The 13,635-nt window shown below is 41.3% G+C and overlaps 1 protein-coding gene across 4 annotated transcripts in view; it reads right to left on the bottom strand.

Moving 5' to 3' along the window:
- Positions 1 to 5,363: 5,363 nt before the first annotated feature.
- LOC120546024 (leucine-rich repeat transmembrane neuronal protein 4-like) overlaps positions 5,364 to 13,635 on the bottom strand; it is a 231,460-nt gene continuing 223,188 nt past the window's right edge. For all 4 annotated transcript variants that reach the window (XM_039780761.1, XM_039780763.1, XM_039780762.1 and 1 more), the window contains one exon: positions 5,364 to 7,178. In XM_039780761.1, the coding sequence (XP_039636695.1) occupies positions 7,113 to 7,178 (66 nt within the window). In that variant the 3' untranslated portion in view covers positions 5,364 to 7,112. The remainder of the gene's footprint in view (positions 7,179 to 13,635) is intronic.

The following is a 13,635-nucleotide window of genomic DNA, read 5'->3' as shown; positions in this document are numbered from 1 at the left end:
ACTTTATATTCAGCCAAACATTAGAAACATATTTCAACTTCGATTTGATTGTTTACTTGGCTGTTCTACTCCGCTGCATTCAGGCCTATCTTAAGTTCGTACCAATCTGCTGCATGGCTTGAATATATGATTTTAATATCCTCAAATTGATAATCATCTGCTCGCTGACATGTCTTTGCCTGCTGCTGCATATCAAGTGGATTATTATCACGATGGTGTAGATATTCCCTTCAATGGCTGGAGATGCTTTGTTGGGAAATGGCCACTTGGCAACAGGTGCTGCTGTCCAACAGATAGTAGATTCCATAGCATAGCTTTATATAGCTGTATGTTATGTCACGCTGCTGCACTGAGTTTGGTGTGTTTTTTGCAGGGAGTGACATGCTCAAAGTTAAACCAATCACAAACATCTTGAGCGGCGCTAAACTCCGGACGCAGCAACACTGGCTGTGCAAAATGGTCTCGGGAAGGAACTTGTTTTGGTGGAACATTTGCACCCCGCAAAAGGGAACACCACATACAATATAAAATGAAGTTAACTGTTTACACAATACAGTAACGTGAGCTATTCAAATTAGCTGGATAAATGGTTAAAAGTAATTTGCTATGTGTAACGTTAAACATATTTTTTGTAAATCTTTACGATCATTCCCCGAAAGAACCAAGCAGGCCTGCCTGATTGCACGATCCAAATTTTCTTCAAAACATGTCATTTTCAGCGGTTAGCTTGACAGCTTAAAGTTTGTTGAAATTTTGCAAGGTGAGAGACATCCGATTATCCGGTAAATTAACTGTCATTGATCCAGACTAACCCTGAACCAACCCTCCTTTTCTTCTGGAGCTTCTTTCTTATCCATCTACTCTCATGTCATAGAAAAGGTGTATCTCCTTGTGCATCTCATTAAACCTTTAGAACGCTGTAAACTGAACCCTGCTTTTCGTCACTTTGTTCTCTGAGATCTCATAACTGCTTTCAGAATCAACTCACAGAGGTCCAGCTGGTAGATGACAGGACACGAACCACAAAACAATCATGATCGGATTATTTCATATTACACTCAAATCCAGTCCTTATGATTTAGCTGATTGAAAAACTGCTCTTTTTGACTGCCTTTATTATTTTCCTCACAGATTCCTAGTATATTGATTTTGGAATAGCTCTTAAAAACATTTATGGAAGGAGGTAAACTCAGAAGGATGACAGTTGTCGGGCTCTGGGAGAGGTTGCGTGAGTGTACTTTAATGAATGCTGAGAATTTGGGACATGCTTTTACAGGCTGCATTCACAGAATCAATGATACGTGTGCAAAAAGCAAACATTTCCATGGTTTCCATGGCACTGTTTTTCTCATCCTGATTGAAGGAAGAAGGCAGAAACAGGAGAAAGCAGCAGACCAGCAGTTGGCTGATGATGGTATCAGAGATGATCTCAATGAGAACCCTGCAGTCCCCCAGTCAGGAGCAGATGGCTGAAGAACATGATTTGTTGAACGTCACTCCTTGTGGTGTGGGTTGCGAAAGCAGTGATGTGACTGTTTTTTTGTTTTTTTTAAAATAACTAACTGGTGCTTATATAAAGGTTGCCATCGGTTCGATGATGGAGTTTGGCATTTTAGTTTCTAACCCATTTCTCTGACTAATTGAGCCGGCAGTCATAATTACAGTCAAGTGAAAGCCACCCAGCGAGCTGCACTCCAAGTTGGAGATTATATGAGGTTATGAGTGATGGGGAAGCATTCCTAGAGAGGCATGTGTATTGCTGTGAAAAAACAAAACTGCTCCTGAATGAAACACAATGAAGTGTCGAATTAAATTATCATGACTCACATGAAAAAAACTGATTTGTTGGTGACTCAGCCGTCGTGAGGTTAGGCAAAGATATTAGTGGCACATTTGTTTGAAGCGAAGACCGGGAAGAGGAGGAGGAGGAGGAGGAGGAGGAGGAGGAGGAGGAGAAGGAACATGGGAAACAAAGGGGTTGTTTTTCTGTTTTCTTACACGCCTTTGCCAATCCAAAAAAATCAAGGCTCACAAGGGTCGTTGAAATCTTTGCTACTTTTTGGATAGCCTTTCAATCAGAAGCTGGCCATTTTATGAACTGTCTAAATTTTTTTTTTATGTTGCATTTGTTGTGATCTTCAATATAGTGTGCCATAAACTCTAACCAAGTTCGATAATCTGATCTTTCTTTTCAAGTCTTTGTCTGGATTTAAACTTTTCTCAAGTCTCTATATTGTAATCCATTGCGTTGCTTGGCCTGTTTGTGCATGTCTTTGCTTCAAAGGTTTTCATACACTTTAAACTATCATCTAATCTGAGATGGTGGATAGAGACAATGTCTGCAATGTCATGGCAGTGGCTTGCTATATCAGTGTATCAGCTTATAGTTTGACATCTTCATCCTGGGGCCTTTCTGTGGAAGTGTTATAGACAGCCAACTGTTTGGACTCGGGTCAACAGGGAGCCCAAGCCACATGAATAATGCATGGTCTCTGCTCTCAGGCATACAGCCCTGTCTGTGCTGCCACAGCACATGCAGCGCTAGAGACGGAGACTGTGTAACAGAGATCATAGAAAGCAGCAGCAGCGGATAAGACAGACACACAAAAGGGGGGGGGGCAGAGAAATACAGAAGATACTACCAAGCACAGAGATGTACAATATTTGTGACAGGAAAGAGATATGTATAGCTCAGTTCACTCAAATTTAAAACTAAAAACAAAAATGTTTCTCATGCACCACTGTAACGAATGATTGTTGTCATTATGGATTGATTTAAAAAAAATATATATATATATTATTTTATAAAATGGACTCACACAATTACCCAGAGTCCAATGTGAAGTCCTCAAATGTATTTTTCTTTCCCAAACAACAAGTCTAAAACCCAAAGATATTCAGTTTACAAGGAAATACTTGGAATTGTTGCTTGATAAATTACTTCTGCCTCTCAAATATGAATATGTTCTGCTTTTTATCTGTTTTATATCATTTTAAATGGAATATCTTTGGGTTTTGAACTGTTGGTCAGGCAAAACAAAGAGTTTGAAAATGTGCTTTGAAAAATCGAAGTTGACAAATTCTACAGCAACGTATTTTTTACAGAAACAATGTCACAGTTACTCTGGATAACCCACAGACTTCACTCTCAGCACTCCCGTTGGAACTAAATGCTTTGAGCAACACAAACTAAATTCTATGCAGCCCCATTGTTATTGGGCTGGGAGCAGCATCTTCACGAAGGGTACAATGTTCAGTTTTTGTTGAAACTGTCTATTGTGAAACTGAAACAATCTGCATGGCTATAGAAGACCAAGGATGAGGACAAATGTATTTCTGTAATTTGGGTGAACGGACTCTTTAAGACAGAAGAAGGAAGCAGAAAAAAAGGGGGGAAAAAAACAACAGAGATGCAGAAAACTGACCAAAAATGTCAATGAAGAAATCGAAAGCGAGGGAGATGGGGGCACCCGACAGAGAGGAAGACAAGATGGGAGAGGGAGTAGTGTGGTAGCAGGGGGGAGATAGGTAGAGATGTGAAAATACCACAGGGAGTGCCAGGCAGATTGGCCATCTGGACCTCTGAGCTGACAGCTTGAAGTGTTCCAAGTGCAGCGAACGTAGAGCAAATTCACTAAGCACGGCCCCCTCTTGAGATATGCAACACATTACACGAGAAGCATAATTAGAGGGCTGGTGGGGCCTGCAGTGAGCGTCACCGTGAACAGAACGGTCGAACAGAGATCAATGCTCTGCTCTCTAAATTAATGAGGCTAATGTTGAAGTGACAGCCTCGTCACCGGAGATCTGTGGGGAATAGGACAGATTCCAACAGGCGTGAATGAAGACATGGAACAGTGTACAAGCCTAAGAAATTACAGCGGGCAGCAAGCGTGCACACACACAATATGAGAAAATTCTTCATTAACACATAGAGCTGGAACACAAAAAAAGTCATTATTTTCATAAAAAAAACAATCACAATCGTCTCGGGTGGCGCTAAGCTCCGGACACAGCGACGCTGGCTCTGCAAACTGGTTTCGGGAAGGGAACCTGTTTAGGTGGAACATTTGCACCCTGATAAAAGAAAACGTGAGCTATTTAAATTAGCTGGATACGTGGTTAAACGCAATTTGCTCTCACCAGTGTATCGCCGTGTATACCGTCACTTTGTCTACAGCAATCCTACCACAATCGGTCCCAAAACGTCCCAGTTAGATAGTAAATGCCCTAACGTCAAACATATTCTTTAATCTTTACAATAATTCCCCAAATGAATCAAGCAGGCCTGCCTTGTGGCCCGATCCAAATTTTCTTCAAAACTTGCCATTTTCAGCGTGTAGCTTGCTAGCTTGAAGTCTGTTGTCGTTTCCCGAAACGAACAGAGTTTTGCAAGAAGGGACATCCCATTATCCAGTGAATGAAGTCGTCACTGATTGGGGTTGGGTACCGAAACTCGGTGCCAATAGGGAACCGGTGCCGACGTAAACGGTAGTAACGAGACCGAATAAGAACGAAAGTTTCGGTGCCTCATTTCGGTGCTTGACTTTACACTACACCTGACAGCATGTAACGTTAGCCTACCTTTAGCTAGCAGCTGGATTAAACACCGGTAAAATGCTGACAGCTAACGTTAAACAGTACAAAGTGTGACTGTATTTCACTGTGGAGGACTTCAACAGCGGGATGTAACAGTCCGCTCTGCAGCGCAGCAGCAGCCGCCGTTGTCGCAATTCATAGATATACAGTATGTTTATATGGTCGGAGTTAAACAACACAGACGGTGCGTTCACTTGCAGCTGCCGTTGTCGGAATTAAACAACACAGACGGTGCATTCACTTAAAACAGGTAGCCTCGTGGTGCATTCACAGTAATTACCCCATCTGGGGTTCAACAGCAATTTACTGGTGAAATAAGTTATTGTTATTGTTATAGTTATTACATTATTATTAAATCTTTAATTTTGACCATGGCCTTAGCAATAAACAAGTCACTGACTGTTGTTTACTACCCTTATTTTTTTTCTTATTCTTTTTTTTTTTAACTTATTGAAAAGTACCGGTTCAGGCACCGTTTAGGCACCGTTTTAAAAGTATCGATTTAGCACCGGAATCGAAAAAAAAACAAATGATACCCAACCCTATCACTGATCCAGAATAACCCTGCGCCAATCCGCCTTTTTTTTTTAACGAGGCTAATGTTGATGCGACAGCCTCGTCGTCACCGGAGAACTGTGGGGAATAGGACAGATTCCAACAGGCGTGAATGGAGACATGGAACAGCGTACAAGTCTTTAAAATCACGGTGTGCACACACACAATAAGAAAATGCTTCATACACACACAGAGCTTGAACACCAAAAAATGATTAAGGAATATTTTAATTTGACGAATTCATATTGCTCACCAATAAAGTCATTATTTTCATTAAAAAACATACTGTTGAAAGTGAACAAAGAATACAGCTGCTTATACTAAATATCAACAAATTCAAGGTGGGGGGAGACAGAAATTTACAATAGAAAATTATCATTTTCCGGTGTAGAAAGATTATGTCTGAAGGTTGAAACAAACAACTCACAACTCAGTGCATCTCAAATATAATTCAGAACTCATAACGTATGAAACACAAGCACACGCGGAGTGCACACAGCAACATCTGCAGTCTCTTCGAGGGGAGAATGTGAAGAACGTATTCAACAGAAGTCCTAACATGTGAGCAGTGCTCGAAGTTGTCTTTCACACAAGATCTTACCAATGAAGACTGTCGTTGCAAGATCATTTGTTCACAAAGACGTACACATTACACACATAGAAAAAAAGAAGAAAAAAAAAGAAGAAAAAAAAAAAAAAGAAGCCAATTGGGCAACGCAGCACTGATGGACGTGAGGGAAGTTGAAGCTTCTTTTGATTTTTCGCGGATTTCTTTTTTTCGGGGAGCAAATCCTGGATCTGTTACAACCCGTGGTTGGGCGAGCCAAAAATGCTCCATTTGGCTCTTTGGTATTTGGTGTTGAAAATGGCAGAAACACATATTCATAAAGTACAACATTAACAACATTATAATTTCAGAAAATTACATTTCCCCCCCTGATAGGAGCTTTTTCTTTTTTCCCCCTCTTTTTGCTTCTGATTGCCCTTACGGTCCTTCAAATCAAACTAGAGAGTCGAGGTTTGATTGCAATTAGAAACAACTTAGAAAAAGTGTGTTCTTAAAAAAAAAAAGAAGAAGCAAACAAACAGAAAAACATCACCAAAGGTCATTGGCTGTGGGGGAAGTTTGCTTTTCACGGCGTTCAAACAATGTTCCAGCTGCTGCCTTGATTTCCACCTGACGGAGCAGATGATTCCTTACTGACAGGTGCACACAAACCCCTTTGGGAATGTTTCTGCTCCAGTGAGGCACATTAACACCATCCTAGCCTTTGATTAGTCTTTCTTAAAAAGTATTGAAATGTGATAACATGATGCTTCACATGGCATCAAAACATGGAAACCCACTTTCAATTATACACAGCTGTGTTAGCAGAACGGCCAGAGCCACCTGTTGAGTGCATTTTCATTATCAATGATTCATTGCTGTTTACACTTCTTTTTTTTTTTTTAAAGCCTCTTGAATGTGTACAGTCTCGCGCCCTGTGTTTAAAACAATGCCACGCTGTCCTCATGGAGACAATAAGCTATTACAGTCTATACAATAAGCTCCCATGTTGGTGTTAACCATCCATTGGTGCGCTTCCAAGGCTCTGCTATTCAACATGGGACTGCAATTCCACAACCATCTGTGTCTGGATGATGAACGTGTCGTGATGAAGCATGACGGAATGCAGCAAAGCCGATGACCAAAGACCACAGGCCAAAAAAATAAGAGATTGTAAAATCTTGAGAAGAAAAAAACAAACTATTATCTCCTCTTTGTCGTGGTCAGTGGTTGCCCTTGTTAGCGTGGAGGACCATTTAAAATGTATCCTAGAATGTGACATGTGGGAGTAGGATCCTGATGGATTCACTGTATACGGTATGTATGTGTCTCTCTCTCTCTCTCTCTCTCTCTCTCTCTCTCCTGTACGCTCGTGGTTTGCTGCACCATCCAAAGCAGTTCCTTTTAGGGGTTAATGGATGGTAGGCACATCTCCCAGCCAGGCACCGGGTAGGGGGCGTGGGCACCTGTACTCGTTCTGCAAGGGAAGGAAAAAAGAAGAAGAAGAAGAAAAAAAAAAAAAGACAATAAAGTGAAAAAGCATTTAACAGCTGGTCTGTGCCAGTTACAGAGGTGGTGGTTACAATGCAAAGTTAATTACAGTGTCCAGTGATTTGATAACAGTACAATGGGGCTGTGACAGTGCCAGCAAAGCAAATTAGGGTAAGCAATTAAGCAGATGATGAAATCCCGTGTACTAAGATAGCTGAGGAAGGCTGAGGTGGAGCGACTTCCCTAATGTCTTTCGGAGATAAAATGAAAGCTCAACACAGAGAACTCGCACAAGTGTTCATGTTGGAAATTTCAGTTTAAGCGGAAGTAATTCAATTTGAAATAGCGGTTCAATTGAAGCTGCCCAACTAAACATTTTGTCACTTTGTGCCAGTCAGTGTGCAACAATAGATATTCCAATTAGCCTATAGTCAAGCATTGATTGGCATCACAACAATAGCTGGAATATAACTATACACAACCGTGTATGGAAGTTAATGACATGACACGGGCCAGCAACAGAGGGTACTATTTTTTTCCAGAATTTGGTTTTCCGATGTACTGTTATTAAAGCTGCAAACACTAATTGTTTAATCAATTAGCTGTTAAGTATTAAATTAGCTTGAGTAATTAAAAAAAGAAAAGAAGTCAAAGTTCTCTGATTCCAGCTTCTTAAATGTGAATATTTTCTAGTTTCTTCACTCCCTTTATGACAGTAAACTGAATATCTTTGATCTGTGGACAACAAAACAAGACATTTGAGGACATCGTCTTTGGCTTTGGGAAACACTGATCGACATGTTTCACCCTTTTCTGACAGTTTATAGACCAAATCAATCGATTAATTCAGAAAATATTCGACAGATTAATCGACAATGAAAATAATTTATAGTAGCAGCCCTAGTTGTTATCTTTAGAAAATGAATACAAGTTCTACATAATGTGTTTACATATATATAAAAGAAAAGGTAATCTACATATAGTAGGATACTTACTACATACGTTTTCAATAATGCAAAAATAGATTGCTTGAACATGTCCTCGTATTCCCAATACAACGTGTGGTCACATCTCTACAGTCAGTACGTTCACTTGTAATAAACAGGCCCGTTCCTATCACATAACATATTTGTATCACTAGAAATGGTCAATTTAAATCCTGACAAGTGAATAATTCGGGACCTTTAAATGTCAACGCTCTCCCACAGGTCAACTCAAGCTTGTTGAGATGTTGAAATTCGTGACAGATTTTTACATTTTACTCTCATTTAAGAGCCTCAAGCTTTGAATTGATCTTCACACTGAAAGAGGCAGAGGCACACACTCACACACAGCCCACACGTCTAAGTTTGCCACTGAGCATCTGTGCTCTGAAAAAAAACCCTCCACTTTACAACTTAACCTTTAAAGTAGCCTTTTTTTGCAATACAGGTAAATCCAGGTTGCCTTAAGAACACAACTGCTGCAATTTTGCCAGGCTAAGCAATTTCTAAAGCTTTGAGAATCTGCTCGCAAAATTATCCCGGCTCAACTTTTTCCTGCTCGAGCTGAGATTGTTGTCGGTGTGAAGCAGATCTCTGTAACGCAGGGCTTAGACGAGAATGCCCTGAGCACAACTCTTATTTAAACGTTATCAAACGGGCTGAGAAGCCATCACTCAACTCTTTATCAACCTCTCAGGTGGATATGAGTGAAAGGAAGACAGCTGCACAAATTGTCATCCCTTAGACAATTTTGCCAGAGAACACAAACAGAAACAACTCGCAGCAGAAGCTCAGGCTGCTGCTGTGAACACATGTGCATTAATGTGAACTCTGAAGCAAGCAACACACACACAAAAGCTGAGGCGCGCGCACCCCTCTGAACAGGCCCACCCGCACGTGCAAACGCATGCACACACGCACACACACAGAAGCACATCACCCTATCAGGGGATGGAAAAAGACTAGCTAAATGATCAAATTAGTTGTTTATCTACCCATTTAAATGTTATCATTACACAGTATTTAATATAACAGTTTTGCCTCATTGCAACTGTAATGGAGCATGCGCTGGAATTGACAGCCTTGTTTATCTGGTATAACTGGAAATCAGAGAAGATACAGTAACTCCATGATTATGTAAGTGGCACAAATCACAATATATACTGTTTATATGTATTTATATAGTCGGTTTTAGCATTTGGTCTCAATCCCTTGACACGTTACATGTTATCCAACATTCTGCCTGTTACAAAGAGTTTTTGTGTTTTTGGTTCATCGGCTCAAAAACATTTTGACGCGGTGCTTGGTAGAAACGGAATCAATCCAGGGAGCGGCCAAATGCAGTGACATGGCAGCAATTTGAAAGTAATTGCAGCGGCATCCCTTACATCGGAATTCAGGAGATGTTCCTCACTCACCTTGTTGACTGAGTGCAGGAGGAGTGCATTTCTTGTAAGATAGTGGTCACAGTGCCAACTGTTATGTGGCTCTATATGCATTATCTGACAGCAAAAGCCCACCATTTTCACAACAAGAGCAAAACGTTCCTTGTCTTTTTTTTTCTGTAGCTTTGTTGCTGTATTCAGCAAAGCTGAAATGTTTTGCGTCACGGACACAGCTGAGTGGTTATTTGCGAAAAAACTCATTGTGCTCCTTTAACATGATTTTCTTCAAGAGCTTAGTTAATGAGGAGTACTGTAATTCACTCTGCCTCTCACACCACTTTAAACACTTGCATTGCCAACAGCCAATCATCGTCTGATGGCTTTCAGCCATAAGTTGAAGACAGTGCTTCTTTACATCACTTTGCATGAAAGGACAGGATGCCTGTGCATATTTTTGTCCTAAGATTACAACAATCCTCATCACTTCTGCTGCCGGTATTCAAGACTGGCCGCTCGCTTCCTTCATGACGGCAAGGAATAAGTGTCTCTGCCAGGGGCCTAAATATAGACTGTGCAGGCAGTGCGGGCCCTTCAACCGTCAGTGCGTCTACATGCACAGCACTAACCGGGGTACCTTACCCCTGTTAACTGAACAACCGGGTTATGCCAGTTCTCGCGTATACATGAGCTGGGAAGAATGGGAAGAAAGACGGGAGTAACTCTACCTCCGGTACAGTAGGTGGCGCTCTGCAACGCACAACTGGCTTTTTCTTCAAATGTCAAAATGACACTGACCGTCACAGCGTAGAAACGCACATGTTCTCGCCAGATGACTGACAACCTTTGGGCTCATTATATCAGTAACGTTAACCAGTGTCAGGTGGAGATAGACAATCTGTTTAGCCAACTCACGGTGTCTGCTTCTGCCTCGGCGGGGAGTAAAACAGATGGACCGTAGGCTCTTTGCTGCAGATGGCCAGCTTATTCATGCATAGCTGTTTTGTTGTACGCACAGCATCGACGGATTATTTATGGTTTAAAAACCACTCCAGGGGAGTGGGGAACGGTTGAACTTAACTTAACCCGATCATACCCTGTTTAAGGTGTATGTACATGGAGGAATCCCCTGGTTACTGAAGGAGTTCTCTAGGTCTGTTAACCGGGTTATGCGAGCTCCGATTTTAACCGGGGTGAGGTGTTTACATGGCGTTTTAGAAAGCGGGATATTACCTGAACCCGAATATAATCGTTTTTTAAATTAGATGTAAATGATGTGTTTGGCAGAGTGAGAGTGACTTGCGAGTGATTCAGATTGCTACCTCTGAAAATACACCTGTGTTCAAAGAACTCACATTAAATTAAAAAGGTGCAGTTTGCTATACAGTACATGCCCTCGAAAAGGCAACTCGGCGCCGTTCTTTTTAGTTAAATAGTCAGTAGCAATCTGTAAAGGCTTTGTGTGGACTCAAATTGAGCATGAAGAAAGGGGTAAGCTAACCCTAGAATTAATGTTGGCCTAATTATTATTATTATTATATTATTATAATTATAATGTTACTGTAAGGGGGGGGTTTAGAGCACTTAAAAAAATAAACTCCTTGGATCGACACAAATCACACAAACAACCAATTTTGGATTAAAAACAGGGATTTTCACTGAAAGGTGACAATTTTGCACCCTTGAAATGAATAATTCTTTTGATACAGTATATCTGATATATAACGATATGCAGTGATGATTGCTGGGTAATATGTATGGTGATGTTGTCCAATGTCAAGTCTTAAGCCCTATTCGCACGGGATAAGTATTACCTGGTGACCTCCACTCATTTGTAATAATTGCAGAGGTTGTCTGTGATCTTAATCCCGTGCGAATCGGTCATGTCTGTAATTTGTAAAGTAATAATTCCCCCGCAAATGACCTACCATATTTCGCCGAAAACGGAGGTCCTGTGATAATATTAGTCCCGTGCGAATCGGCATCTCTGATTTGGCCAAGATTTGGCGGGCTTTTAGGTTTTTTCAAGGTACCTATTTCCTTCTTTTGCACCTTTTTATCCATCTTTCGCGAAGAATGGAGGGTGCGTTGGAGTGTTCTGACAGTGTTTTGGGTGCTGGGTCATGTCGCTATACATCATATACAATTTGCAGAAAGAGAAAGAAAAACCACCACAGCGAAGACAAAAGAATGATTAGATGGCGATGGATGACATGTATAGCAGCATGCGGCAAGTATATTTTTATGTTATCATACATCTAGAGATAACGACAAGACCTCTCCAAGCAATAGCTTATCAAAAATAATGCACAATCAAGCGAGGGCTCACTTCATAATTAGAGGTTAATGTTACAAATAAATCGCCGCGAAGCTTGAGCTAATAGATTTTAACCTGGTGAAATGTTTTGTTTTATACATCTAACCGACCCCGCTTGACACCATCCGAGAAAAAGGAGAGAAAGAAAAAGGAGAGGTCGCGAGTTCGGACGATGACTACCCGCCATGGCAGGTGTGTCCTCGAGATCTGACCACACACAAACACACGTAGCAGAGCTACCCACACCCATGTTTACTGTTGCTTAATGTCAGTAAATTCAAGTAAAATCACAGGCTTCGCTTATCCCGTTCGAATGCGCCAGATGAAAATCAGACGTGGGTGGGTAATTTATAATTCACACGAGGTCCCTAGATAATACTTATCCTGTGCGAATAGGGCTTCAGACTTACGGTAGTCTTGCATTGCCAGACCTTCCTCCACAGCGCTGCTGCGAAGGGTCTTGCTAGTCTACACAGCATTCCGGGATGGGAGAAAAACGTGCTCTGGTGTATTGGCATTTCTATAAACCAATCACAATTGTCTTGGGCTTCGCTAATCGCCGGACGAAAGCAACGGTGCCGCTGTAAAATAGCCTCGGGAAGGAACTTGTTTTGGTGGAACATGTGTACGTTCAAACTATGCTTGTTTTAGCCATGCAAGAGAAAACTCAGATTGGACAGATAGTCTAGCTAGCTGTCTGGATTTACCCTGCAGAGATCTGAGGAGCAGTCAACCATAGTCCTCACAAATTAATTGAGGGACATAAGGAGGTATTTTCTGGTGGCACCTGAACAATCCCGGTAATGAAATGTCGATATAGACTAGACTTACAGTAGTTAGTGACACAATAGCTCTCAAGATTGTCTGAGCACATCTGCAAGCCGAACGCCTAATTGTGTGTGTGTATGTGTATGTTTCATTGGACCATACTGCCACACAACATTTGCCCCATAGGATTATATTGCAGCCAGTTACAGCGTTCACGCTTACTACTTGACCTATTTCAAAGATTGTTGTTCCTATCAGTCACTTACACACAAAAACATAGGAAAATAGGTTCCAGGTTGAAAAAAACAGTAGTTCCCATTTATTGCATTTTCTGTGTTAGAATAAGTGAAGCGGGATTCCAACAGATAAAAGAAAAAGTAAAAATCGACTCAATTAAATATCTATAAAACAAAGTCATCAGGGATCTGTCAAATTCCTCAGACAGAGAAGGCACTGCTGGCACTGCATATTCAATTATAGTGCCTAAGTACTTGTATGATTCAAGAATTTCTACATCCCGACCATTAACTGTAGTGTTGACAGGGTTGGAGTGATGACTTCTAAAGTCGATACACATATCCTTGGTCTTTTTCACATTTAATCAGTGACCTTTCACAACAGAGCTACATTCTTAATGTATCTGATTGAGCATTGTCTTCCTCCACGTGTGTGTGGCAGCCTTTGAAAATGCTGCTTCTACTCTCATGAACACAACATAAAATTATGGGAGTTTCTTCATCTCTAAAAGAAAGGCCGAGGTAGCTTCCTTGGTTCAAGCCAATGTGGGAGCTACGACGAGCTGGCAAGGGCCCAACTTGGCAAACACTATGGTCATGGGTGGGTCCTTCCTTCCCACCATAGGCGCCAATACCGTGGGTGCTCAGGAGCTCGAGCACCCATCGAAAACATTGAGCATCCACGTGTGCCACACTGCCAGAAGGCTACATTCATTTAAAATTAAACCTTGCAGTTGGTGCTAAGTGGAGCGTCTGT

Source organism: Perca fluviatilis, chromosome 17 (genome assembly GCF_010015445.1).
Source record: "Perca fluviatilis chromosome 17, GENO_Pfluv_1.0, whole genome shotgun sequence".
Classification (NCBI taxonomy): Eukaryota; Metazoa; Chordata; class Actinopteri; order Perciformes; family Percidae; genus Perca; species Perca fluviatilis.
Note: the sequence above shows the minus strand (reverse complement) of the source record. Positions and strands in the feature narration are given on the sequence as shown.